Raw genomic sequence first — 24,706 nt, forward strand, 5'->3', positions numbered from 1 at the left:
CATGTGTAATGCGGACTCTCTAAAGAACATTGACGCTTGAATAAGGGAAGGAGAAATGGCTCAGTAGGAGAATCACTGACCGAGGCTGGCAGCAGACATACCCTGAAAGGCTGATCATCTATGAAAAGGAAATATATCACTGGCCTCAGGACAAGGCAAATCGGAACCATGCTCAGAGCTAACTGGCTGAACGGAACTGCAAAATCCAAACAGGAGACCCACCGTGCCCTCCAGAAAGGCACACGTTCAGCCTGATACACCCTCTTAAATGCTAATGAAATCAGCCCCAGAGTAATTAGAATAACTCAATCAGAATCTTGGGGGCTGAGGTGCAGGAATCTGTAATTCTAAGCTTCCTGGGTGATTCCTATTTGCAAACTGAGAAGCCCAGCCCTGGATGTGTTTTCAAACCCATTTAGAAAATGTATCGTGATGAGCAGAGATGCTGAGATACTGATCCCGCAAGGAGGGTGGGGGTGGGGGCAGCACAGAGCCCCTTCGCCTGGTGCCTGGGGCTGGGAGGAGGCAGCAATCATGGGTGGGTGGGGGGCGAAGAAGCAGCCCGGGGCCAGGGGACAGTGGCCAGACCTTTGCTGGGGTCTCACAGGAGGGACTGCACGGCTGGGAGGCGCTGGCTTTGCACATGGTTGGATCCCCGACATCCCATATGGTCCCCAGAGCCTGCCAGGAGTAATTCCCGAGTGCAGAACCAGGAGTAACCCCTGAGCATCGTTGGGTGTGACCCATCCCCCTCCCCTGCCACACACACACACACACACACACACACACACACACTCTCACACTCACATACACACACTCACACACTCCCCCAAAGAGAAGGTGATCTTTATTGGAACTTTCAGAGTCTGACCATCTCTGACCCAGCAGTTCTACTTTAAAGATCATATTTCAGAAAGATATTGAAATATCTACACTTAATGTACTAAATCAGAATATTCACTTCGTCGTTAGAGCTAAGAGCAAAATTGCAAGTGGTCTGCGTGGATGACTAAAGTCAGTCATGGCATATTCAGAGGACAGAATTTTATAACATAGTTTCCATGTCTACTGGGAGTTTGCAATGAGCTATGTCACTTTAACATTCTCAAAAGTCCACAGTTCCATATAAAGTATCTGGGGCTGGAGAGAGGGTCTAAGGGATAAAGGTGCTTGCCTGGCACTCAGCCGATCCCTGGCTCCACCCAGCACCTGTCAGGAGCGACCCAGAGCACAGCACCACACACAGGTCCTGAGCAACACTGGGTGTGGCCCATCCTACTCCCCAACATATCCACACAAGATTTGCATGCTAAGCAAATACATGCGTCTAATATGTGCATATATGCTCTTCATAAAGCACAGATACTGATCTGCTTGGGCTGGAGCGATAGCACAGTGGGTAGGGCGTTTGCCTTGCACGTGGCCGGCCTGAGTTCGATTCCTCCACGCCTCTTGGAAAGCCCGGCAAGCTACCGAGAGCATCTCGCCCACACGGCAAAGCCTGGCAAGCTCCCCATGACGTATTCGATATGTCAAACACAGTAACAACAAGTCTCATGATGGAGACGTTATTGGGCCCGCTCGAACTATCGATGAACAACGGGACGACAGTGCTCTGGGAGAGGACATATGGAAAGGGGCCTTGGGACACTGAGGGAGGAAAGGGGGCAATCTTGTGGTGGCGGAATTGTGTATTTATGAAAAGTGTAATTAACAGTATTACACCTCAATAATAAAGATAAACAAAAATAATAAAGCATATATGCTTTGCTTTTCTATATAGGTTTAAAAATGGGACAAAAATCAGATGATTTTGTAAAAAAATAAAACGAACTGAATTTGACATAATTATTCTCACAAAATTATTCAGGAAGAAGGTAAGGATTAAACATAAAATGAAGAGAGAGACGGGAGAGACAGTACAAGGGTTGGGGCACGTCCTTGCACCGGGTCACCCCGGCTCAATCCCTGGCACCGCATCTGATTCCCTGAGCCAGAGTGATCTCTGAACATTGCCACGTGTGACCCCAAAATAAGACAAAAATCAAATGAAGAAGCCTAGTCCATCTCGACTCGGAGCCTTTTCCCATTGGTCGACTTGTGACATTCCAATATTTTGGGAGGGAGGCACAGCAGGTGGTACTCAGGGATCACTCTGGGCATGCTCGGGAGGTGACTCAGGGCTCTGAGACAGGAGCTGAAGTGGGCAGAGAGCGCCAGGTTCCCCTCGACCGCCCCTGAGAACAGGTAGCCAATCAGAACAGCCGAGGGGAGGCCCGGGGGTGGGACCAGCCCATCCCACCCTCCCCCTGGGAGCTGGCACTCAGGGCTCGCTCCTCTAGTCCCAGGGCTCCGGTCACACTGGGCCACACGGGGGCTGATACAGCAGACGATGGACAGGGCCTGGATGCCCAGGCAGGGACAAGGTGCTGGGCACAGACTCACCCACGTGCGTGCGTGTGTGAGGGTGTGGCTGAGGACTGAGGAAAGCATACACCGGATAGATGGTGACGTGGGGACAGGGCCTGGCCTCCAAAGACATGAGTAGACTGTGGGAGCAGGGAGCAGACAGGAAGGGACGGGGGCAGCATCAGGGACAGGACCTGTGATGGTCTTCATGGTAAAGGAGGGGCCGGACCCACCTACTTTATCTGTAATAAACTCTGACTTCGAATCTACCGAGTTTTTGTATGACATGAGTTTTGTGTGTACATCTTTCATGCAATTCTCAAGAACCCACCAGTGCAGGAAAATGCGCTTTGTCACAGACAGTGCTGGGGTGGGGAGAACAAACAGGCTCAGCTGCGTGCAAGGCAAGCCCCCCGCCTGCTGCCTATCTCCCTGGCCCTGTCTGCCTCCATTTTTCACACTTTACCAAACAGGATTCCCTGTGGGATGCCCGCGCAGGACCCTCCTTTTCTGAGTCTGAGCCCCTCCAAGCAACCAGACTGCGCTTTCCCAGGAAAGTGACCACTGACAGGGCAGGCTGAAACAGAGTCCACCAGGAGTCCTGTTTTAAAGCCTAGCAGCACCCATGGAAACCACAGATCTTATACACATGAGCCATGTGAATATTATCTCGTTAAAAATTCATTCCACAAGCCATTTTACTATCACTTTCTTTGCCCAACTGAATATTTTTTTTCTTTTTGGGTCACACTGGGGGATGCGTAGGGCCTGTTTCTGGCTCTGCAATCAGGAATTACTCCTGGTGGTGCTCAGAGGACCATGTGGGATGCCGGGGATCGAACATGGCTCGGCCTTGTACAAGGCAAGCACCCTGTCCAGTGTACTATCTCCAGACTCTTTTCTGGAGGTTTGCGTGCATGAAAGTTAAAGCCTGGGTGTTGTCATCGGAAAGCCTGGCTTCCCTCAGCTGCTGATGGTCTCTGCATCATCTCATAGATTCACTTCTATGGGTGGGTCGCTGAATTTCTGCATCTGGGTGGTTCCTTGGTATCTCTTCTCTGAGGGGTTCAGAATTGCCTCTGAAAGGGATGCGGCCTTGGGCTACATCAGACCTAAGCACTCTCAAATTTTATTATTTATTATTATTATTTCCCAAAAGCACGTGACCACCTCATCTCCCACCCCCACCCATCTGCCTGCAAATCTTCCTCCAGTGGTGTGAGCAGACACTGCTGGCTCGCTTTCTCAGCCACACCTGCTGGCCATCCTGGAGGCAAATGCCTGTGTTTTCTCTTCCTTGAGACAATTCCCAGGCTCCATGATCCATGAGGAAAGGGCTATATGCCCAGCATCCCATATGGTTCCCCGAGCATCACTGATGTAGGCAGGTAGACAGGGAAGGGCGCTTGGCAATGAAACTTTCGTCAACAAAACTTCTGGGAGGAAAATTCTAAGGTGATCCACCTTGTGGATATGGAAAACAGACCTGATAAGACCTTCAGCAGACCCTGAGGAAACTGGACAACTCCTCATGAAGGAAATTTCTCAAACACCCTCATACTTCTCCCTTAATTCTATTAACTTTAGTGGTTCAACCCAGAGAAGACTTCAGAACATTCCAGACCAAGACATCCCAAGAAGATACTCTATAAAAGCCACCTTGAACAAAGGAAGGGGGCGCATCTGCTGCCCAAACCCATGTGCTGCTTGTGCTCACGGGGCCGAGCACATGTGGCGCCCGAGTGTATGTGTCACCCGCATCTCCCCTCTTGAGATGTGGACTTTCATGCTTTCCTGTCTAATGCAGGGATGTGTGTAGGGGCTCTCTCCACCCTTGGAGAAGCCCAGGTTCTCTCTTGAGTGCGTTACTCTCTCTCTCTTGCTTTCCACTCTCTGCCACTTTCTCTTCCTCCTTCCCTTCAAAAGACCCTCCAAATAAAATCTGTTTTACTTCACTGCTTGTCTACTCTTGAAATTCTTTTCTGCGAGCCAGACAAGAACCCCAAAACCCTGGGTAAGGCCGGGAACTGGCTTCTCCTTTCCTGCAAAGAGCAAATCCTCACCCCAGCCTGAGTCCATGGCTCCCTGAGAAATAGGGTGGTGGGGACCAACTCTGTGCCTGGCAGACCAAGCGACTTCAGGTGCTGCCTGACGGCCACCTGGTGGGGCTGGCGGGGCTCAGGCCTGTGCTGAGCAGGGGCTCATTGCAGACTTTACGGGTCCTAGTCTTCCCAGCAGGACCCGAGGTCAGAGGCAGAGTGGGAGAAGGTGACTGTCTTTCTTTCCTCCTGACTCACGTGAGCCACCCTTGGGGTCCGCCGACATCATATGTATATAAGATAATATCAAAGAATTATTTCTCTATTCTCCTAAATTCGGAGCATAAAATGTTGAAAAAATAAAACAAAACAAAATCCATAACCCTGTAGTTTAAAGCTCAATTTGAAGTCAGTTTCTATCATTGTAACCTCAAGTTCATATCCGAACTTGATTTAAAATAAAGTGATTTGTCTGAGAAGCATTTTTGTTTGTTTGTTTATGGGACACACCCTGTGGTGCTCAGGGGTTATTTCTGGCTCTGCACTCAGGAATTACTCCTGATAGTGCTCAAGGGACCACATGGGGTGTTGGGGATCTACCTGGTTGGCCCATGCAAGGCTATCCATCTCACCTCTACTGTCTTTTGAAATGAGTCAATACAGGAGGGATTACAGGCCTCAGGTGACAGCCTCCGTCACATCACAAACATGCCACTTGAAGGGAAAATGAATTCTGAATTCAAATTGAATTCAAATTTTCCATATCTTCTCATGAATCTTAAATACTAAAACAATGAAAATATTTAAATTATTCTCAGAATGCAGGACTTTGATCATTGCATGTTTTCAACAAGAAGGGAGACATCCACGACATTGGCAACTATCACCTGATCTACCTGTTGTCTGTCGTCTATAAGCTGTTCACTCAAGTCATCCTGAATAGGATTGGAAGAACACTAGATGAAGGACAACCATGCAAGCAAGCCGGGTTCCGAAAAGGATTCAGCACCATCGACCAAATCCACACAGTAACCGAGCTCATTGAGGTTTCTCGGGAGTTCAAGATGCTGCTCTGTTTACTGTTCATTGATTTAAAGGCCTTTGATTCTGTTGAGACAGAAACAGTCATCGAAGCCCTAGTCAAACAGGGCATTCAAACTCAGTACATCAGGATCCTCTGTGAGCTGTATTAGAGATTCACTACCAGGATCTCACCATTCTACAGGGAGGTAATCATTGATGTCAAGAGAGGGGTTCGGCAGTATGATACCATTTCACCGAAACTCTTCAGTGCTACCCTCGAGAATATCATGTGATGATTGGAATGGGAGTGAAGATAGATGGTCGGCAACTACACCACCTCCGCTTTGCTGATGACATTGTTTTAATAACACCAAACATCAGCCAAGAGGCAAAAATGCTGGCCGACTTCGACCGTGAGTGAGGAAAGGTCAGACTACAGCTGAATCTCACGAAGACAATGTTTATGAGAAAGGGTCTCATTCCTGACATTCCATTCGCTCTCAACAGGATGAACATCTCCGAATGCAACAATTATGTGTACCTAGGTCGAGAAGTCAACATGAAAAATGACCTGGCACTTGAGTAGCGCAGGAGAAAGAGAGCGGCTTGGAACACCTTCAAGAGCGTCGAAGAAATAGCTAAGAGGACAAAGAACCTCCAGCTCCGAGCACATCTCTTTGATTCCACTATTCTTCCTGCATTAACATATGCCTCAGAGACCTGGGCCCTATGCAAACAGGATGAGAACGCTATTCATGTCTCCCAAAGAGGAATCGAAAGAGCTATGCTTGGTATATCATGCTTTACTCAAACGAGAGAAAGAATCCGGAGTTCCGACCTCCTTCGATGATCAAGAATCAGGCATGCTGTCTCGTTTGCTAAGGCATTGAAAATCAGATGTGCTGGACACGTAATGAGATTTGGAGATGACTGCTGGACTAGAGCCATTACCGGCTGGATTCCACGCGCTGTCAAAAGATTGCGTGACTGCCCACCTATGAGACAGTTAGACTTTTTCGTCAAGACCCTAAATGATCGGTTGAGGCTCTCCATGTTCCTAGAACGAGCAGATGCCATTGGGCTACACTAGCAAGTGACATGTATGAATGAAGACATTACTGGCTCCCGCTTGAGCATATTGATGAATAACGAGATGTCAAGTGCTCAAGTGATGTTTTCAACAATAATTTCAAGGACACAAGCCACCACTTTTGTAAGTAGTGTTGCTTTCTCACATGTAGATTATTGCTGTTTAAGTAAGAATAGTTGCTGGCCGAGACCTCTGATAGGTTGGTTTGTGAGCAATGTTCAATCTACGTTACTAAAATACTCTCACAGGAACACTGACAGTCTTCGCAGAACTCCTTAGGGCGTCCTCTGATTGTCTCTGTGGCAAAGTACTGGAATGGAAACTTATTTCACTAAGAGGAGTTCGAGAGAGGGAACTGAGGGTGAACCCCAATACTAGAAAAATGTTTGGTGTTTGGCTTTTGGAACAAGAGGTGCTCACTAAAGGGAAAAATAGTCAAGGACTGGAATAATATTTTCTGAATATAGAAACTTTAGGAAAAGGATTGGAGCCATAGCACAGCGATAGCATGCCTTGCATGCGGCCGACCTGGGTTTGATTCCCAGCATCGCATATGGTCCCCCGAGCACTGCCAGGAGTAATTCCTGAGTGCACGAGGCAGGAGTAACCTCTGTGCAACGCCGGGTGTAACCAAAAAAGCAAAAAGCAAAAAAAAACGAAACAAACAAAAAAACCTTTGGAAAGAGATATGGTTCTTTAGATCTCATTATGCCAGACTATCTATGTTGTTAAAGGCAGAAATGGTGAAATGAAATGCTGGGTAAGAGAAGAGAAGGCTTTGATTCCTTTACTTCTGAGCATGGTTTGGGTGAACAGTGGCGTCTTTCTTATCAGTCTTTGTTGTTGATGGTGGTAAAAATGGCTATACGAAGAGCAGGAAGGACAGGGACTTCCTTTTGATGACCTCAAACCACTAGGATTATGTTTAGCAAGCCCTGAACTTAGCTTTAAGCAGCCAACTGACCAGAGGTATGGGAAGGGCTTGCAGGAGGCCCTGGGTTGTATGATGTCTGGTGAAACACACACACACACACACACACACACACACACACACACACTGAAAAACTAGAAAGATCTGATAGATGATGAGTGAATACTTGCATGTAAGAATTATGATTTCTACTCAAGGAAAGGATGGTCTGTCTTGTTTTGAAGATTTCACTGAGAAACATATTAAACTATGACATCTTCCTTTAAAATTCTGGAGAAAGACCATGTACTCAAATCACCTATTTTTTCATGAGATTACTTCATAATCCATGTTTTCTTTTCTTAGTGATTATTGCTTGTTTTGGGGTCACTCTAGTGCTGCTCAGTGGTTACCCTGGTTCTGTAGCCCCTGACCCCAGAGGTCACTTTAGGCAGTGCTTGAGGGACCTTGTGTGGTACCAGGATTGAGCCAGGGCTGGACACATGCAAGATCAACCCTTGTACTGTTGCTTTGGCCCACGTGTTTTGTTTTGGTTTTTTTTTTTTAGTTTTGTAAGCAGATTTAATACATTCAGCACTACTCAAATGCCTGTTTTTACAAAACTGCAACCTTAGCTATAAAAGCTATATTAAAAGATAAATATGATTATGAAAATAGGTTTAGAATCTAACCATTTTTGCATGTCTGTGAAGAAATACTACAGTGAAAAATCATCCAGGTTATAATCATGTTGTGTAGAAGGAAGAACAAACAATTAGCTTGAATGATTATCGCATTCTCACTGCTAATGTGTGAGGCCATCTTCGTTTCTCTGACGTGGCTTTCACAGATGTGAGCTACAGGCAACGGCGGCAGCCACGAGAAACGGAACTTTTAGCCTAGTTCTAAGATTTTTACTACGTAAATCAACTGACAATTAGGGCAATAAGTAGAATATGCAGCAATACAGGAACCTGGCCTGGTGGTTTAGAGGTAATCCATTTCATTCATATATTTTAAAGACGTGGTTTGGGGGGGGGGGAAGGTATTAGGTTTGCAACATTTATGCAAAACAAATAATGTGACGCTGGAAAGCTCCACTCTTCATTCAACGTAATGAATTGCTATACAACAAGTCCGATCCTCCCACTGTGTAATTTATACAAATTTGAAAGCTTCATTTATTATTTAATACCTCATTCCCAGACAGGTGCTTACTCAGTAGTAAAATCTGGTTGAGAATACAAATTTAATGATGTTTAATGAATAGGAAGAAGTCTTAAAAATTTCTGTCATGCAGGTAAGCTAACCCATTGTGTGCATCTTAAAACATTTCCCTGCCCTCCTGATAATACTGGGAATGCTTTCATTTTTTATGAGCCAAAACAAGAGAACGAAAATCTGAATTGTATTAATAGGCAGAGAGAAGTTCCAGTTTGTATTGGGCGAAATGCGTTGCTACAAGGTCTGTCTGGGCCACGGCTTCCTAGTGAGAGACGGTTCAGTAAAGGGCAGAGCTCACTTTGTGAGCTGGGGTGTGGCTCAGAGTCGGTGCGGGACACCCCACCACTGCCTAGGTGGACCCAGAGAGAGTTCTTCTCCGAGATACTTAAGGAGCCTGTGCTTGGGGTGTGTACCCCACGAGTGCAGTTCAGAGGAGTCAGTAAGACTGACTCCTTTGAGCAGAGGGGCACTTTGGCCTTGGTGTGAGCATCCTAAGAGTCAGTGAGGGTGCTGGAGACTACAAGGCCCACCGGCAAGGTGCTTATCAGGGGCAGGGGCCTCACCTGTCAGGCCCCCAACAACCTTCGGGGCCCCTGAACATATCCTGGGAGGACCAGTCAACAGGTCTGGGCCATGTCCCTGACTCGGAACCAGTGCACTGGGCTCAGGAAAGATCACTTATGACTGAGTTTATCATCGTGGCTTGGTAGAGGGTGCAGTGTGTGTGTGTGGGGGGGGGCGGACAGTGAGCAGAGGAGCACTTGGATCTTGGCCCTCTTGTGTAGGGGGGGGGGGAGTGGGGGGTGAGTCAGTGAGCAGAGGTGCACCTGGGTCTCTGCGTGACCACCCCGAGAGTCAGTGAGGGTGCCGGGGACCCCAGGGTGCTTACCACGGGCAGGGGCCTCACCTGTCGGGCCCCCAATACCCCCCGGGGCCCCTGAACGTAAGCTTCGAGGGCCTGCCAAGTGGTCTGGGCCACGTCCCCGACTCGGAACCGGGGCACCGGGCTCCGGAAAGGTCACTTATGACTGAGCTTTTCACGGTGGCTTTGTAGATGGGGCTGGGCCAGTGAGCAGAGGGGCACCTGGGTCTCGCTCTGCGTGACCACCCCAAGAGTCAGCGAGGGTGCCGGGGACCCCAGGGTGCTTACCACGGGCGGGACACCCCCCGGGGCCCCCGACCGTCTGCCGGGGGGCCCGCCAAGCGGCCCGGGCCGCGCCCCCGACTCGGAACGGGGCGCCGGGCTCGGGAAAGGCGACTTACGACGGAGTTTTTCATCATGGCTTTGACTGTGAAGCCCTCGGAGACCAGGGAGCGGGGCTGGTGCCCGGGCAGCGACTGCGGCGCCAGCAGCTTGGTCCTCTTGGGCATCTTGTCGGGGCGCTGGCCGAGGCTCAGGGTCTCCTTTTCCGCCACCATCGTCCTGGGCAGCAGCGCCCTGCTGTCACGCGCGGGGCGGCCCGACACCCAAGGGTGCTACGGCCGCGGCGGCCGGGAGCGCGCCAGCGGTCGCCAGTCGCCCCCTCGCCGCGCCCGGGCCGGGGCCGCTGTTGGGCAGCTGCGGGGCGAAGGGCCTGGAGGGCAGGGCCGGAGGGACGCAGGGCTGGCCGCGGCGGGAGCGCCGACGAGCTTCCAAAGGGCAGCGTCCCCGGTCGCTAGGCGACGCGTCCACACTGCGCCCGGAGGCCCCGCCCCGCGTGACGTCACGGCCGCGCCCCCGCCGGAAGCGGCGCCCGGGAACTACAACTCCCGGCAGGCCCCGCGCGGCCGGAGCCTCGGCGCCTGCGCAGTGCGGCGCGGGCCGTCCCGGGAGCCCCGAGGATCTTCCCCCCGCCCCCCGCCCTCCCACTCCCGCTGGGGGCGCGCAGGCCCCTCCCCGGCGAGCCGCCGCCCACCCGCCCGGTGACCATGATAGGTACGTGCGTGCCCGCCGGGCTCCGCGTCCGCGCCGCCGGGGGCCGCAGCGGCGGCCGCGGGCACGCGCTGAGTGTGCGCGTGTCCGCGCGTGTCCGTGTGCGCCCCCCTCCCCCCCCCCCACGCCCACCTGTCGGCCCGCGCGGCTGCAGCCCGGGGTCCGCCCGGGGGTGGGCTGAGAGCCCTGCAGGCGGGCCCCCACGCAGTGCCCAGCCCAGGGCCCCCGGGGCAGCGCGAGCGTCGGTTAACGACAGCCCGAGGACACGGGGGCCCCCCGGGACTCGCCCGGACACTGACTCGGGGGTCCCGGGGGCGGGGGCAGGGGTGGGCGCCGCCTCTCCCAGGCTTGGCCCGGCTGGTTGTGCGTCCCCACGGACGCGCGGGGCACTGGCACGTGCCCCTGCCTGGAGGGACACGCGCGCCTGGACGCTGACCACTGGACCCCCGGGGTCCCCGCCGCCCCGGGTGCACCTGCCGCGCGGGACCGCCCCGGGTCGGCGCGGGCCGTGTGCAAGAAGCCCCACCCCCGCGCTGCTGGAAGCCCCCTTGGCAGCGCACACACGCGCCCACCCACCCGCACTCAGATGCGGCTGGTTCGGCCCGGGAAGGGCTGGAGTTGAAACACCTGCTCGAGTGTCTCCCCGGAACCTTCTTCCCTCTAGTTCTGCAGAACCGGGGTTACAATGTAAAGAGCCTTGCTGCTCTTCTCCGGGAGATGTTCCAGATACCCAACCTTAGGTGTGTTCCGTGGCTCTTTGGCTAGTCTGACTTTGAGGGAAGGGCTTTTGACATTAAGAAAAAAAAATGTGCAGATTTTAATGAACCCGCTTAGCCCTTTGATTTTTTTTATTTTTTATTTATTTTTTGCTTTTTTGGGTCACACCCAGCGATGCACCGGGGTTACTCCTGGCTCTGCACTCAGGGCTCACCCCTGGGGGTGCACAGGGGACAATATGGGATGCTGGGAATCGAACCTGGGTTGGCCACGTGCAAGGCAAACGCCCTACCCGCAGTGCTATTGCTCCAGCCCCATAAGCCCTTTTAGATGACAGTTGCTGAGAAAGTCGAGGAAGAGAATCTTTCCAGAATCCCTGCTATGAGTGTTTTACTGGAAAAACGAATTTATATTTTATTTGGAGGATTAGTGTGTGCACAGTTTGAAATGAAACACATTTATGGTTTGAAAAAAAAAAAGACAGCACAAAAAATCTAAACGTCACCAAATCATAATCTACAATAAGTGGGTTTTTTTTTTATAAGTAAGTTTACGTAAATGGTGAATTGGGTGAAATGCATGTAGGCAGTTTTGTTCCGTTTTCCTTTGGGATTTAGGGACACAGGAAGGAAAAGTCTTGGATTCAATGCATAGGCAATGACCAGTAGCCCAGGCTGAGTGGGGAGACAGAGGAGGATCTTGAATGTTACCTTGCTCACTCCCCCAACTGTTGTCTGCACAGGTGTGTGTGCTGGCAGATTTCTCTTAATCCAGACCCCTCACAAGATTTTTCTAACAAAATTGCTGTGCGGCTAGTTATTACTATTCCTCAGTGGCCACCTTGCACTCGTCACTGGTGGCCTTTGGGCACAGGACATGGTCGCATGAAAGCTGTTGGCCAGGTAAGTGAACCTGGAAGCCATGGGCAGCGTCTGTGGGTTTGCTCCTCCTGTCACTGAACTCGAGATCCAGGGGACGGTTTGTCGTCTGTCCTCACTGTGAACCAAACACACAGAAATAGTGTCCAGGAACTGTGTCCCCTGCTGAAATGTGCCCTCAGGACTCGCCTCCTTCACACTAGCCAACTCGACGAACCCCTCTGTTGTTGCAGTACAGCTACTGCCCGTCCTCTGTTGTTTGGATTTTGCCTTAGTTTTTGAAGTGAAGCACAAGGAAAGGAGTGAGTGAAGGGGGTGAGTGAATGCTATTCCTTTAACAATGCAGTTACCTGACTTGTTTCCTCAAACGCCAGGATTCAGTCCTGGGTGGCGACTGTTTCCTCCGTGCTCTTGTTTCCCTATGAGACAAGGACTGATTTATTTAATGCCCCGGTCCAGAAAACTACAGAAACATAAGTAAGTCAGTGTATGAACATGACTTTATGAGGAAGTTGGACAAGAACTTCAAGATAATGTAAAGCAGAATCGGATAACTCCTGACACCTCCGTATTTCAGCATTTGAAAAAGCTGGCACACCTTTATGTTTACAGTTATATTTGAGTGAGACATTCTGAATAGCCTATACTAGATTTAACTATCACATGTTAAGTATCATATATTAAGGCCATTGTCTTGGCCCCCTTTCCAGTTCCTTGCCAGGTTTTTGGTTTTATTGACGTGCCCTTGTAGCTATTGAGCTTCACTTGGTCAACAGTTGTTAGAATCTGGTTTGTTTGCGATGTTTCTTGTTTTCGGTGTAAGCAAGTTTGTTAAGTAAAAATCGTGTTCTGATCTTTGGGGTAATTTTTCAGCTAACGTGTTTGTTGATCGTAGGTTTTGCTAACTGGTATTTCCAAACTGGTCTGAACGGCTTAACATGCTCCACCCCTCCTACCTCCCCTCACCCCCGGCATCCTGCCCTGATTTTCCTGGAATCCCCCTCCTCACCTGGGGCCCTGCCCAGCCCATGGGTGCTGGAAGGAACTTCCATATTTGCCTTCCTGATGGATGAGAACCAGTGTCTTCTAATTTTTTTTTTTAATGAACTTATGGGAGGGGGGCAAATCCCTTCTCATCTGACAGTGCTTCAATTTTACAAAAGCAAGTCAAGCTGGTGACACCTGCCGTACCCAGCCAAGCGCCATAGCTGTGTAAACACACAAAAAATAAAACAGCCGGCGGTCTGGCCGTTTCCCCACTCCAGGGAGGTTGATGGCGATGGTCAGGCGAAGGAAGGAAACGAGGCCAAGCTAGTTGGTCTTAGTAGCCGTTTATTACATGGAAGAGATGTATGTCATGGAGGCCTTAGGAATCCTCGAGCATGTGCGCCTTTGTTCTCTCCGCTTCTGTCCGCAGCCCCATCTTCCCAGGTTCTCTGATGCACGTGTCCCCCCAGAGAGCCCTGAAATCTCCCTTATATAGATCACAGTACCTCTAAAGGGCGCAATATAATGATGTCATCAAAAGGAGTTACAGAAAGAACATTGAGGGGCAAACATACATTGTTTCCTTACATCCGCAGGCCAGTAATCCTGGCCTCACCTTTTCACAAGCTACAAGCACTTAGATTAGCACAACAAAGACCAGTCTGCTAGAGCTTGGAATCTACATCTCCAAAAAAGCAGTCTCATCCAAGCTAGTCAGGACACACAGGAAACTGTGTTTCTCCTCTCCTTGTCCAACCAACATATAAGCATACATAATATTAATCATTTCGTATGGACACAGTAAGAAATACTTTGGGCTTATAGAATTGCTCTCCTAGGGCCATCTCGATCTCAGACTGCAGTGCTCAGGCCAGATATCTTTCCTATTCCTAGCAGCAGGGCCCTAGTCTTGTCGTTACTTTTGGATCATGACATCATTTGCTTATGATCAAACTCTTAACTTATAGTTAAGAATCGTGGCACCTTGGCCTGGCCCATCGCGATGCCAGGGTAGCACATAAATTACCGGCTTGCCCTGGTTCCATCCAGTCCCACGTCGGGACCCTGCCCTTGGGGTGCTAGGAAGTGAGGGCAACTGAGGCTTAAGTTGAGAAGGCAGATGCCCAGGAGTGAATAATATTCAAAGCCAATCAATTCCTAAATTATAAAGCATGATATTAATTAATTGTCTTCCTGTATCTATACAAAAGGACATTGCATTAAAGTAAACTGCTCAAAAGACATAAGAAGAGGAGAAAGGCAATATTAACTTACAGTACAGCTTCAGTGTCTAAGAAGGATGAGACCTTACAAATTGGTTGGGGAAGAGAGCATAGAAGTGGTTACAGACTGACAAAGTAATGGGAGTGACTCGGGAGCACTGTGATGGGTACAATCTGATATACCTAAGCTCCGTGTACTCCAACAATAGCCAGGGACCTGGGGACAGTTGTCCCCCAACAGATATCAGCGTCCTGCCACCTTGAATGGATGGGGTGGCTGGACTGCCCTCAAATCCACGTGTTTGTTGTGGAACGTGTTTGTTTTGGTGAACGTTAGAATCTCTGACTTGACATTTCTGGTGGAATTGGCCTTTCCGAGCCATGCTTGCTGGCTCGGCCATCTGAGGGGGACAGTCCCCTGATTGGGTCTCGGATCCAGGGGAAGTCCCAGAGCCTCTCTGTGTGATGAAGAGGAAGAGTGTGGCACCTCCCTGGAGTTCTGTGAAGATTTCCTATAATTGTACGCGGTACCTGTTTGTATCCCGAGGACCCGAGGTGATGCCCTTATGCCCTTTCTCTGTAATCAAGTCATTTCTAAGGATTCTTCAGAGCCTTCCTTTGTTTCCTGAACTCTAATAGCTTCATTGCTTAAAAAATGATAAATGGAAGTAGTTTGGATTAAGATAGGCAAATCCATTTCTACCTCCAGAGTGTCTTTGAAAAGTGAAAAAATATATATAAATAAAGAAGGAAAGAGAAGTCCTCCTTGGGAACAGTTCATATTCATGAGAGCGTGTCGCGTGCATTGGAGACTGGGCTGGACTCAGTTTGGTTCTCCTGCTGTGATCCATGCAAAGTGCTCCTACCTGCCGTGTCTGCAGGCTTTAACAGTGGCCTGGCCCTTGCTCAGTGTTTCTGTTTTCACTTGTTTTTAATGCCGTCATTCCCAAATGTTTCTCTGTGGTCCTCTGAGTGGTTCCGTGTGACTCGTGTGATAGTTGGCAGGTCAGTGTTGCTGCTGGCCCTGCGGCTTGTTTACTGTCGCCCAGAGCAGTGGCTGGCTGTGGCCCACAGCCTTCTGCGTGTCCTGCTCACAGCTCCCCTGGGGGAGGGGCCATCCCTCTTGCCCTGGATTGGTCAGTGTGTCGGGGTCAGTCCTGCCTCAGGAAGTGGATAGGGGGTGGGGAGCCCCGGGAGTGCAAAGGTGCCTGGGGCCTGTTTTAGGGGGGGACCCAAGGGTGTCCAAGAGGTTTGTCCTGGCAGGCGGGTGTGTGGTCCACAGGGTGTGCTGAGACGGGAACGTGTCGGGATTCACCGTGCCCAGGAGGATGGCGTAGGCCTGGCCATCTGCACTGCATCTTGCCCGGGTCTCGGGAGTCTCTTGGTCCCCCAATTCCCTTCCAGATGACACAGGCCACAGAGGAGGTTCCCTCCTGAGCCGTCCCTCTAAGCACGGCTGAGTCTTGGAGCCATGAGTCTCTGCTCTGGGGGTGCCCGGCCTGGGCCTTGGCAGTGCTGCCCGACAGCTGTGAGCCTAGGGGCCAGTTTCCGGAGTTGCCCTCCAGGACAGAGGGACTGGCTGGGGCGGGGCATCTGCCAGACTCTTGCGGCCCAGAGGGCAGGGGAGGGCTCTGTGCAGGGAAGGGGCATGTTGAGGCCAGCCTGGGAGGGGGCTGAGGCCAGACCGAGGATGTCCTGTACTCCGCTGGGTATCAGGGCGAGGTCGGGGTGCTCCGGGTAGCTGGTGCCAGCATTGTCCAGCACCCGGGATGTTCCTGGCCCTCTCTCTGGAGCTGCGTGTGACCTGCCCCAGGGTCTGAGGCTGTTGGAGGCATTGCTCTGATTGAGCATGTTCTTCACTCCTTCCCGTTGCCCCGATTGATTCTTCGGGTCCCCCAAGCACAGAGCGAGGAGTCAGTGCGAGCGCCACACCCTGTGGGCCCAACCCCAAGCAGAGCAGGGGAGGTTCTCACTACCTAGGGAGCCCGCGGCTCTGGCGGGAGGACGCCGTCAGTTGATGGGAGCTTTGTGCCTCGAGAGTTCCGCCTCTGTCTCCTCCTCCGCCAGGAGATGCATGACGCTGATGTTCTCCCTGTGTCCTTGGTGCAGGCGAGAGCAGTGTGGGTGAGCCGGAGGCCAGGCTGGAGCAGCTGCGGATTGTAGCTGGCCGGAAGCCCTGCACTGCACATGGTCGGCCTTCACCGAAGGGGACTGTTGCAGCGACGGTGCCGGAACATGGTCCCTTCGCCACGGGCACAGCCGTCTCTGAGCCGCTGTCCTGGACTGCCCATCCGCTGGCCGCTGCTCCTGCTGCACGTTCAGGAGTGATGCAGTGCCCAGCAGGCAGAGGGTGGGGAAGGACTCTGGCCCCTTGTCCCGGCCTCCCTGGAGTTCTCTGTGTCCCTCGCCCTGCAGTCCTGTGACATGGGCACTTGCCGCTGGCCACTCTGTGCAGAGTTCCTGTCAAGGGCAGAGTTTCTGTGTCACTGTCACGAGGAATTTGCCAGCCCAGTGAGTGCGGGCTGGAGTCTCTTCCGGTCCGAGCTTGCCCGCGGGGCTCTGCACTGTTGCGATTCTGGCAAGCTGTTTATTTGGGTTTCTAGCGTCGAAGCATTTTTCTCTCTTGGATCTGGTCATCGTTGTCACAATTCTTCCTGTAAAAGCTTATTGAAAATTGCTTTTGGCTGTTGCACAGTTTATGTCCAGTGGAATGTTAGTTAGGCAGATAAAGGTTGTCCGAGAAAGTGGGTGTAGTTTGAGGTCAGGCATTTGAAGATGGCAGGATTTATTTAATTTTTGCCTTCAAGCCATAAGGATAAGGCGGGGATTAACATTACTGACCTAAAACTGGTAATAACTGTAAATTCTCTAACAGAGGAGACTTTGGTTTGTTTTGGGGCCACACCTGGCTGTGCTCAGGGCTTACTCCTGACTCTCAGGGATCACTCCTGGAGGGCTCAGAGGGCCGTCTGGGATGCTCAGGATTGCATCTGGGTTGGCGGCTTGCAAGGCAAACGCCCTCCTCAATATACTATTGCTCCAGCCCCGATAGGGGAGGTTTTAAAACAGTATCACTATTAGACCTCGTGAGCTGGAAGCCAGTTAGCACAAAGTACCTTTTTCGCTTGTCAAACTATTTTTAGGAAGTAGACTTCCAAGTTTTTGTTTTTTTTGCATTTTGGGTCACACCCAGTGATGCACAGGGGTTACTCCTGGTTCATGCACTCAGGAATTACCCCTGGCCATGCTCAGGGGACCATATGGGATGCTGGGAATTGAACCTGGGTCAGGCCGCGTGCTAGGCAAATGCCCTACCCGCTTTGTTATCACTCCAGGGCTGGAGCAATAGCACAGTGGTAGGGTGTTTGCCTTGCACGCAGCTGGCCCGGCTGAGCCGGGTTCGATTCCTCTGCCCCTCTCGGAGAGCCCAGCAAGCTACTGAGAGTATCTTGCCTACACAGCAAAGCCTGGCAAGCTCCCCGTGACATATTCAGTATGCCAAACACAGTAACAACAAGTCTCATGATGGAGACGTTACTGGGCCCGCTCGAGCAAATCGATGAACAACGGGAGGACAGTGCTACAGTGCTACAGACTTCCAAGTTATTACCTCTGGGTTGTGGAGTTTTTTTTTTTATTATGTTTTTCAGATCATCAGCATTGAGCATATTGTATTTTGTAAATGCAGAAAAGCAGCTAGTGTTATGAATGCAGTCTTGAGGCTAGGACAAATGTCTCACTGATTGCAGCATAATGTAGACCTGATTATACTTTTATGACATATTATATCAATAAATCACTATGAGAAATTTCAAGTTGTGGTCATAAACGCTGTGTTTTCAGAAAAGTGAACATTAGTGCCATAATTTCCCTCAGTTTCTCAATAAATTTATCTAGATTTGAGACCTAACCTGGTGACTCCCGGTTTCTTCTTGCTGCTCTACAAAATTACTAGTGTGGCAGCCTAAGATCGTGCGGATTTGTCCCCTTCCGGTCTGGGAGGCTGCAGCTCGCGGTGAGTTATCGGGGTGGACCCAAAGCGGCAGTAGCTCGTTCTGGAGCCCACGGTGGAGAGTCTCCTCCACTCGCGGGCCCCTCTCAGTGTCCGTTCCAGCCCCGCGGTTCCCTGTCCGCTGTCTCAGCACCCTCGCCTTCCTCTGAGGGTAAAGCAAGTGGCCCTGGGACCACCCTCAGTATGGGCACATCTGCAGGGCCGTTTTGGCCACGAGTGGCCACCTTACCTGGTTTCAGGGACAGGACTGGACATGTGCGCGGGGTCCTGCTGTGTAACCTTCCACAGTTCCAGGGAACTTCCGCATCCTGAAACCCGGCTTGGAGACTACCTTTCTCTGGGCTTCCTAGGTGCTTAGGGGGTCTAGGCACCCTGCAGTGATGTCAGCCAGCCGGGCTGTAGGACCCAGAAGCGGGCCTGAGGATGCGGAGCCAGGGTACCCGGACTACTCAGTAGCACTGGGGCCGTTCGGGCTGTAGTTGGGGAGCGTGGGGGACCGCGTGTGCTGGGGTTCTCCCCTGCCAGGCCTGCGCTGTGATCTCTGTACCGCCCCAACTCAAGGGCTGCGGATGCTCAGAGAACCTTCTGGTGACGGTGGGGCCACTTAGTCTTGCATTTTCTGAGGTCAACCAAGGACTGTGCAGTAAGAGAGAGAGAGAGAGAGAGAGAGAGAGAGAGAGAGAAAGAGAGAATACTATACATATATATATACTATATATACTATACATATATACTATACTATACCTACACATTCATGTGTATATATATATGTATATATATATATACACATATATCTGTCACTGTCACTGTCCTCCTGTTGTTCATCAATTTGCTTGAGGGGGTCCAGTAACGTCTCCATCGTGAGACTTATTGTTACTGTGTTTGGTATATCGAGTACGTCACAGGGAGCTTGCCAGGCTTTGCCGTGCGGGCAAGATACTCTTGGTAGCTTGCCAGGCTCTCCGATAGGGGCAGAGGAATCGAACTCTGGTCGGCCATGTTGGCTGCATGCAAGGCAAATGGCCTACCCGCTGTGCTATCGCCCCAGCCCATATACATACATATATATATATATATATATATATACTGTACCTACTATACTATATCATACCTACACATTCATGTCTGCCTACATACTATATTCACACATGCCCGCACACACACACACACACACACACACACACACACACACAATGGGTTAGTTGGTAGAGCTTGCCAAGGACACAGTTCACTTTTCAAGGTAGTTTCCCCAGGTGGCGAAAGTACACGTGGCCGCATGCCAGGTCAGGAGTGGTGAGTCGCAGCCAGGTAATTTGCTGGACCAGGTTGCTCATTTGTACCCTGCGGTGCAGGGAAAGCTGTGCTGTGCTCCTGACAGGAAGTGAGATTTCATGCAACAGCACAGGAGCGGGAGAGCAGGGGCAAGTGGGAAGTTTATGTACACTTGGGTTTCTGATTTGCAAGTTCACTAGCAATGTCAGCCACCTAATGCTCCCTTGAGGTGGTCGGTAAGATGGGCCTGCCCTTCCTCAAAGACTGATGAGGTGGACTATCTCCCAGTTAGGAGTTTCAGATAAATTCAGATAAAGTTGTGAAGGGTTCCAAAGAAAATGGGGGGGGGGGGAGAGAGAGAGAGAGAGAGAGAAAGAGAGAGAGAGAGAGAGAGAAAACTGGAGTATTTGAAGACAATTGTATGTTCTGAGCACAAGGAGAAACTTAAGAAAACATGGAACGAATTTTTTTATAATATTTTTTTATTATTATTAGTGAAACACCATGAGGTACAGTTGTAGATTTACAATTTTTTGTGCTTGGGTTTGATTATACAATGATCAGATACCCATCCCTCCACCAGTGCCCATTTTCAACCACCATGGATAATATCCCCCCACCCCCATCCCCCCATCCCCCCCGCCTCTGTGGCAGGGCAATCCCCTGTGTTCTCTCTCTCCTTTTGGGTGTTGTGGTTTGCAAAAGAGGCATTGAGTGGCAAACATGTTCAGTCCATAGTCCACTTTCGACATGCATCTCCCCTCCTGGGAGGATCCTCCAAACACCCTTTATTTGGTGTTCCCTTCTCTATCTGAGCTGCCCTTTCCTCTAGAATGCCCGACTGGCCACTAAGCTATGGAGTAATCCTCCTGGTGCTGATCTCAGCTATTCTTGGGTATTAATCTCATATTTTGTTACTTTATGTCCCCCAGATGAATGCAATCTTTCTATGTCTATCCTTCTCTTTCTGACTCATTTTGCTTAGCATGATGCTTTCCATGTAGTACCACTTGTATGTAAATTTCATGACTTCATCTTTTCTAAGAGCTACATAGTACTCCATTGTGTAGATGTACCAAAGTTTCTTTAACCAGTCATCTGTTCTTGGGCACTCAGGTCTCTTCCAGTTTCTGGCTATTGTAAAGAGTGCTGCAATGAACATGGAATGAATTTTTAAATAGATGCAGAATTTAATTTGTGAAACAGATATTTTGGTTGGGAAAATACCCCATCTCACAAACAGAAGCTTTATGGGAGCCCCTGCTTGGGGAGGGAGAAGCTGAGGGCCGGGCGGGGTGGGAGTGGGGCCGTGGGAGGGGCCTGGCCGGGCTCTCTCCAGCGTGATGTGTGTCCTAGGCCCAGGAGTGGCCTGTGGGCCAGGCAGGCCACCCCGGGTGGGCGGGAGGAAGCCGCTTTGGTGCTGCAGTGGTTAGGGGAAGCCGGGGGCCCGCGGTGAATTCAGCCTCCGCTGAAGTGTTCCGGGCTGGCAGTCACTGGCTGTGGAGCCAGACTCAAGCCACGGTTGGCAGGAATTGGAGGAGGCGCAGAGCCTTCAGGTTGCTACTTCGACTGGGTACGAGCAGGACTCTACCTGGGCTCAGGTGCGGCACACAGACACGGGCTTCCTGTGTGCTGGAACCCTCTTCCTGCTGCGGTGAAAAGGCTTGTGGGGGCTGAGCGCATTCCAAGTCCTCGGAGAAGAGGCAGGAAATGTGTGTGGCGCTGGTGAATGTCGCGGAGGGGGGCGGGAAGTGAGCACTGGACACCCGAGCAGCTTGGCCCCCCCAACTGTGTGCATCTTCTCGCTCTGTGCGGCCCACCCCCGGGAGGGTTGGGGAAGCCAAGGCTGGGGGAAGGAGAAGCCAGGCGGGTGGGGCATGGACTGAGTAGACGGTGCTCTGAGACGTGCTTTGGCAGCTTCTGGGGGTGTATTAGTCGGCCACGTTTCCTGCGAGAAATTGGAGCTGACCCCCAAATGGTGCTTCTCTCTCCAACCCCGCACCTCACTGTTGCTTCTTCGCGTGCTTCTTGCTACTGTGGCCCATTGAGGGGACGGCTGGGAAGGCCTCTGTGCTCCCGGAGAAGCTGTGCTTCGAAAGTGCTCGTTCACGGTGCTGTCTCCAGTCTCGGTTCCGTGGCTCCGTGGCCCCGTGGCCTCTGTGACCCGCCAACCTTTCCCTTTGCAGCTGATGCATCTCAGTCTGCCTGCAAAGGCCTCCCTTCCCTTGCCACTCCTCCCCACCCCCCACCCCCCACCCCTACGGTTTTTCTCCACGGAATCCTGGCCGTAGAGACAGATCTCCAAGCTTCCCAACCGTCGCAATATCACTAAAAGCTTCCTAATCACATTACGGAAATTCCGCACTCACAAATTGGATTTCCCTTGATCCGAGTTTTTCAATTTGATTTTAGGCTCCTGTGTGATTGATCAGGAGGCCTGCAGGCCAGGTCCAGGCGTGTCAGAGGCCCGGGGCCCGGCAATATCTGGTTCTGGTTTGTTTCTCTCCAGGCAGAGTAGATTTGTTTCCCTGTGATGTCCTCAGGTGGTCCTGCCCTGCCCTCCTGGATACACCGCTGCACGGCCCCCAACCCAGTTAGAGTTTTGCACAGTTGCCCAGCAGAGGCTCTTCTGTTGGTTTGTATTTGAGGGAGGCATGCCCGGTGGGCGCGCAGGGCTTCCTCCCGGCTCCACACAAAGGGATGGCACCTGGTGAGGCTGGCATCTGTGCCAGGAGCCAACCCCAAGTTTGCTGCATGCAATGGAAGAGCTATTGGCCTGTCATTTACAAGAGAGGTTCCAGCACCTTCCAAGTGTCCATTGTCAGCAAGCCTGTGAGAGCAGCTCCACCCCTGTCTGCCTCCGGGCCCCCTCTTTGCCTCTGAAGCAAGGTCAGAGACGGTGACCTACCCCCCCCCCCCCCCCCCCCCCCCAGGGCTCACTGCACTCCTCAGGGTCATGGCAGTACCGGTTTGCAAGTGCCATTTTTTCTCATTCTGATAAATTACAGAGACAAGTATATGTCACGAGACTTCCTGAAGCTGTGGAATTTCCCGACGTTCCAAGACTCTGTTTTAGTGCTGTGGTGTGAAAGAGCCGTAGATCTAGAATATTTGCTGATCACACCTGATACTTTCCCAGCTACAAATCTGCAGTGGAACTCTAAAGGAGCTTAATGTCTGCTGTGAGAGCATTCCTGCTTCTCAGTTGTTATTTCATCATCTTTTTCAAGCTCTCTCTTTGTGTCTGGCGGTGAGGAAGTTAATAGCTGCTAGACAAATCTCTTTGTAGTTAATCATACGCAAAGCATTTCATGATGCTAGAGTCTTCATGTTAAATTTCCGCAGAATTATTTTGACCCCGGGTAGTTTGCCTATATGGAATTTTCGACGGTGGAAAGTAAAATGGCATTTCCCATCCCTTCTCCGACGTGAGCCGTGCACTCTCTTGCTGCTTCTCCTGCGTTTGGCAGACCCTCGTTTTATCACGAATGGGCTTCCAGCCAGTGTTCCTGCCTCCGAGAGCGTGGGCTGATTGGCGAGTGGATTGATGGGCGGAGGTGCTCTTGAAAATGAAGCCTGGAATTGAGATATATTTCTATATATCTTATGTATCTATATATATATATGTATTTGTCTGTCTATTGCCTCTGGCTGGTAGAGACCCCGCCCACTCTCTTGCCCCGCTGGGCCCTGGACCATGCCAGCCTGTCCCGTAATTAGACTCTCCCGGTATCTTGCATTTGTTTTTTTTTGCTTTTTGCTTTTTGGGTCACACCCAGCGATGCTCAGGGGTTACTCCCGGCTCTGCACTCAGGAATTACTCCTGGCGGTGCTCAGGGGGCCATATGGGATGCTGGGAATTGAACTTGGGTCGGCCACGTGTAAGGCAAACGCCCTACCCACTGTGCTATCGCTCCAGCCCCCCATCCCCCATCTTGCATATTTTATGTTCATGTCCCGCACCTCCGGGTAATGGAGAGGAAGTGATGGGCCCCCCATTCTGGTGCTTGGTGGCAGCAGAGCTAGAGCCACAGGGAATGGGGGTCCATGAGGGATGTTGGAGGGCCTGGGGGCTCAGTGGGAAAGCCACACCCTTTCTTCTCCCCCCCCACCCCCCCCGCACCCTCCTGCACTGCTTAGCGTGTCTGGGGCACAGTTCCGGGGGACACTCGGCTGGCCAGGCCGGGAGGTTCCATGCTAGGCCTGAACACGCCGAGCTGCTTGGGCCTCCTGGGCTCCGCCCCGCTGTGCTGGCTTCAGACTCGGATCCGGGTACGTCATACCGGCGCATGCCCCTGACCACTGTGGTTCCCTGCCTTCCCGGCCCCTGGTGCCCGTGTGTTTCTGTGTGCGGGGAGGCCTCCCCACTGGGCCAACCAGGGGTCTTCCACTTGACTAGCAAGGTCTGATGGGCACTGGAGACGCCCAGGAAATGGAGTGTCCACGGTCTGTTCTACCAGAGCCGTGGGTGGGCGGCCGCCCCCCAGAAGGTGGGCAAGGCACGCAGGCTGCTGTGCTGCGTTTCTGAGTGTGAGCACCCCCTTGAGCGGCAGCTGGGCAGGCTTTGTGACTCCCTGGCCAGTGAGCCCCCCCCCCCTCCGGGTGTTTGGGCCACTTCCCTCAGTGCTGGCAGGTGGGACCTTGGGGCCTCCTCCTGCTCCTCCTCCTCCTCCTCCTCCTCCTCCTCTTCCTCCTCCTCCTCTTCCTCTCCCTCCTCCCTCCTCCCCCCTCCTCCTCCTCCTCCCTGACCTCCTCCTCTTCCTCCTCCCCCTCTTCCTCCTCCTTTTCCTCCCTCCTCCCTCTTCTTTCCTCCTCTTCCATCCTCCTCCCCTCCTTGCTAGGGCAAGAACATCCCCTTGGAGGTTGCTTTATTATACGCAGAATAATATATAATTTTAGAATACATTATACTTCCATGTCAATGTATTGCTGATGTTAATCATTCGTGATTACACAATGAGTCATACAGCAAATAGTCCATCACAGCATATTTATCGAGACGACATTAAC

The 24,706-nt window shown here is 51.6% G+C and overlaps 2 protein-coding genes across 3 annotated transcripts in view; one reads left to right on the forward strand and one right to left on the reverse strand.

Annotated features, from left to right (window-relative positions):
* The window catches only part of PACRG (parkin coregulated), a 418,491-nt gene extending 408,231 nt beyond the window's left edge, over positions 1-10,260 (reverse strand). The window contains exon 1 of one of the 2 annotated variants that reach the window (XM_056126203.1): positions 9,959-10,260. In XM_056126203.1, coding sequence (XP_055982178.1) covers positions 9,959-10,114 — 156 coding nt within the window. In that variant the 5' untranslated portion in view covers positions 10,115-10,260. The remainder of the gene's footprint in view (positions 1-9,958) is intronic. The other variant, XM_056126202.1, reaches the window with a different exon arrangement.
* Positions 10,261-10,523: 263 nt separating this feature from the next.
* The window catches only part of PRKN (parkin RBR E3 ubiquitin protein ligase), a 1,106,313-nt gene continuing 1,092,130 nt past the window's right edge, over positions 10,524-24,706 (forward strand). The window contains exon 1 of the mRNA XM_056126437.1: positions 10,524-10,610. Within this exon, the coding sequence (XP_055982412.1) occupies positions 10,604-10,610 (7 nt within the window). The 5' untranslated portion in view covers positions 10,524-10,603. The remainder of the gene's footprint in view (positions 10,611-24,706) is intronic.

This window comes from Sorex fumeus, unplaced genomic scaffold (assembly GCF_029834395.1).
Source record: "Sorex fumeus unplaced genomic scaffold, SorFum_2.1 ptg000061l, whole genome shotgun sequence".
Classification (NCBI taxonomy): domain Eukaryota; kingdom Metazoa; phylum Chordata; class Mammalia; order Eulipotyphla; family Soricidae; genus Sorex; species Sorex fumeus.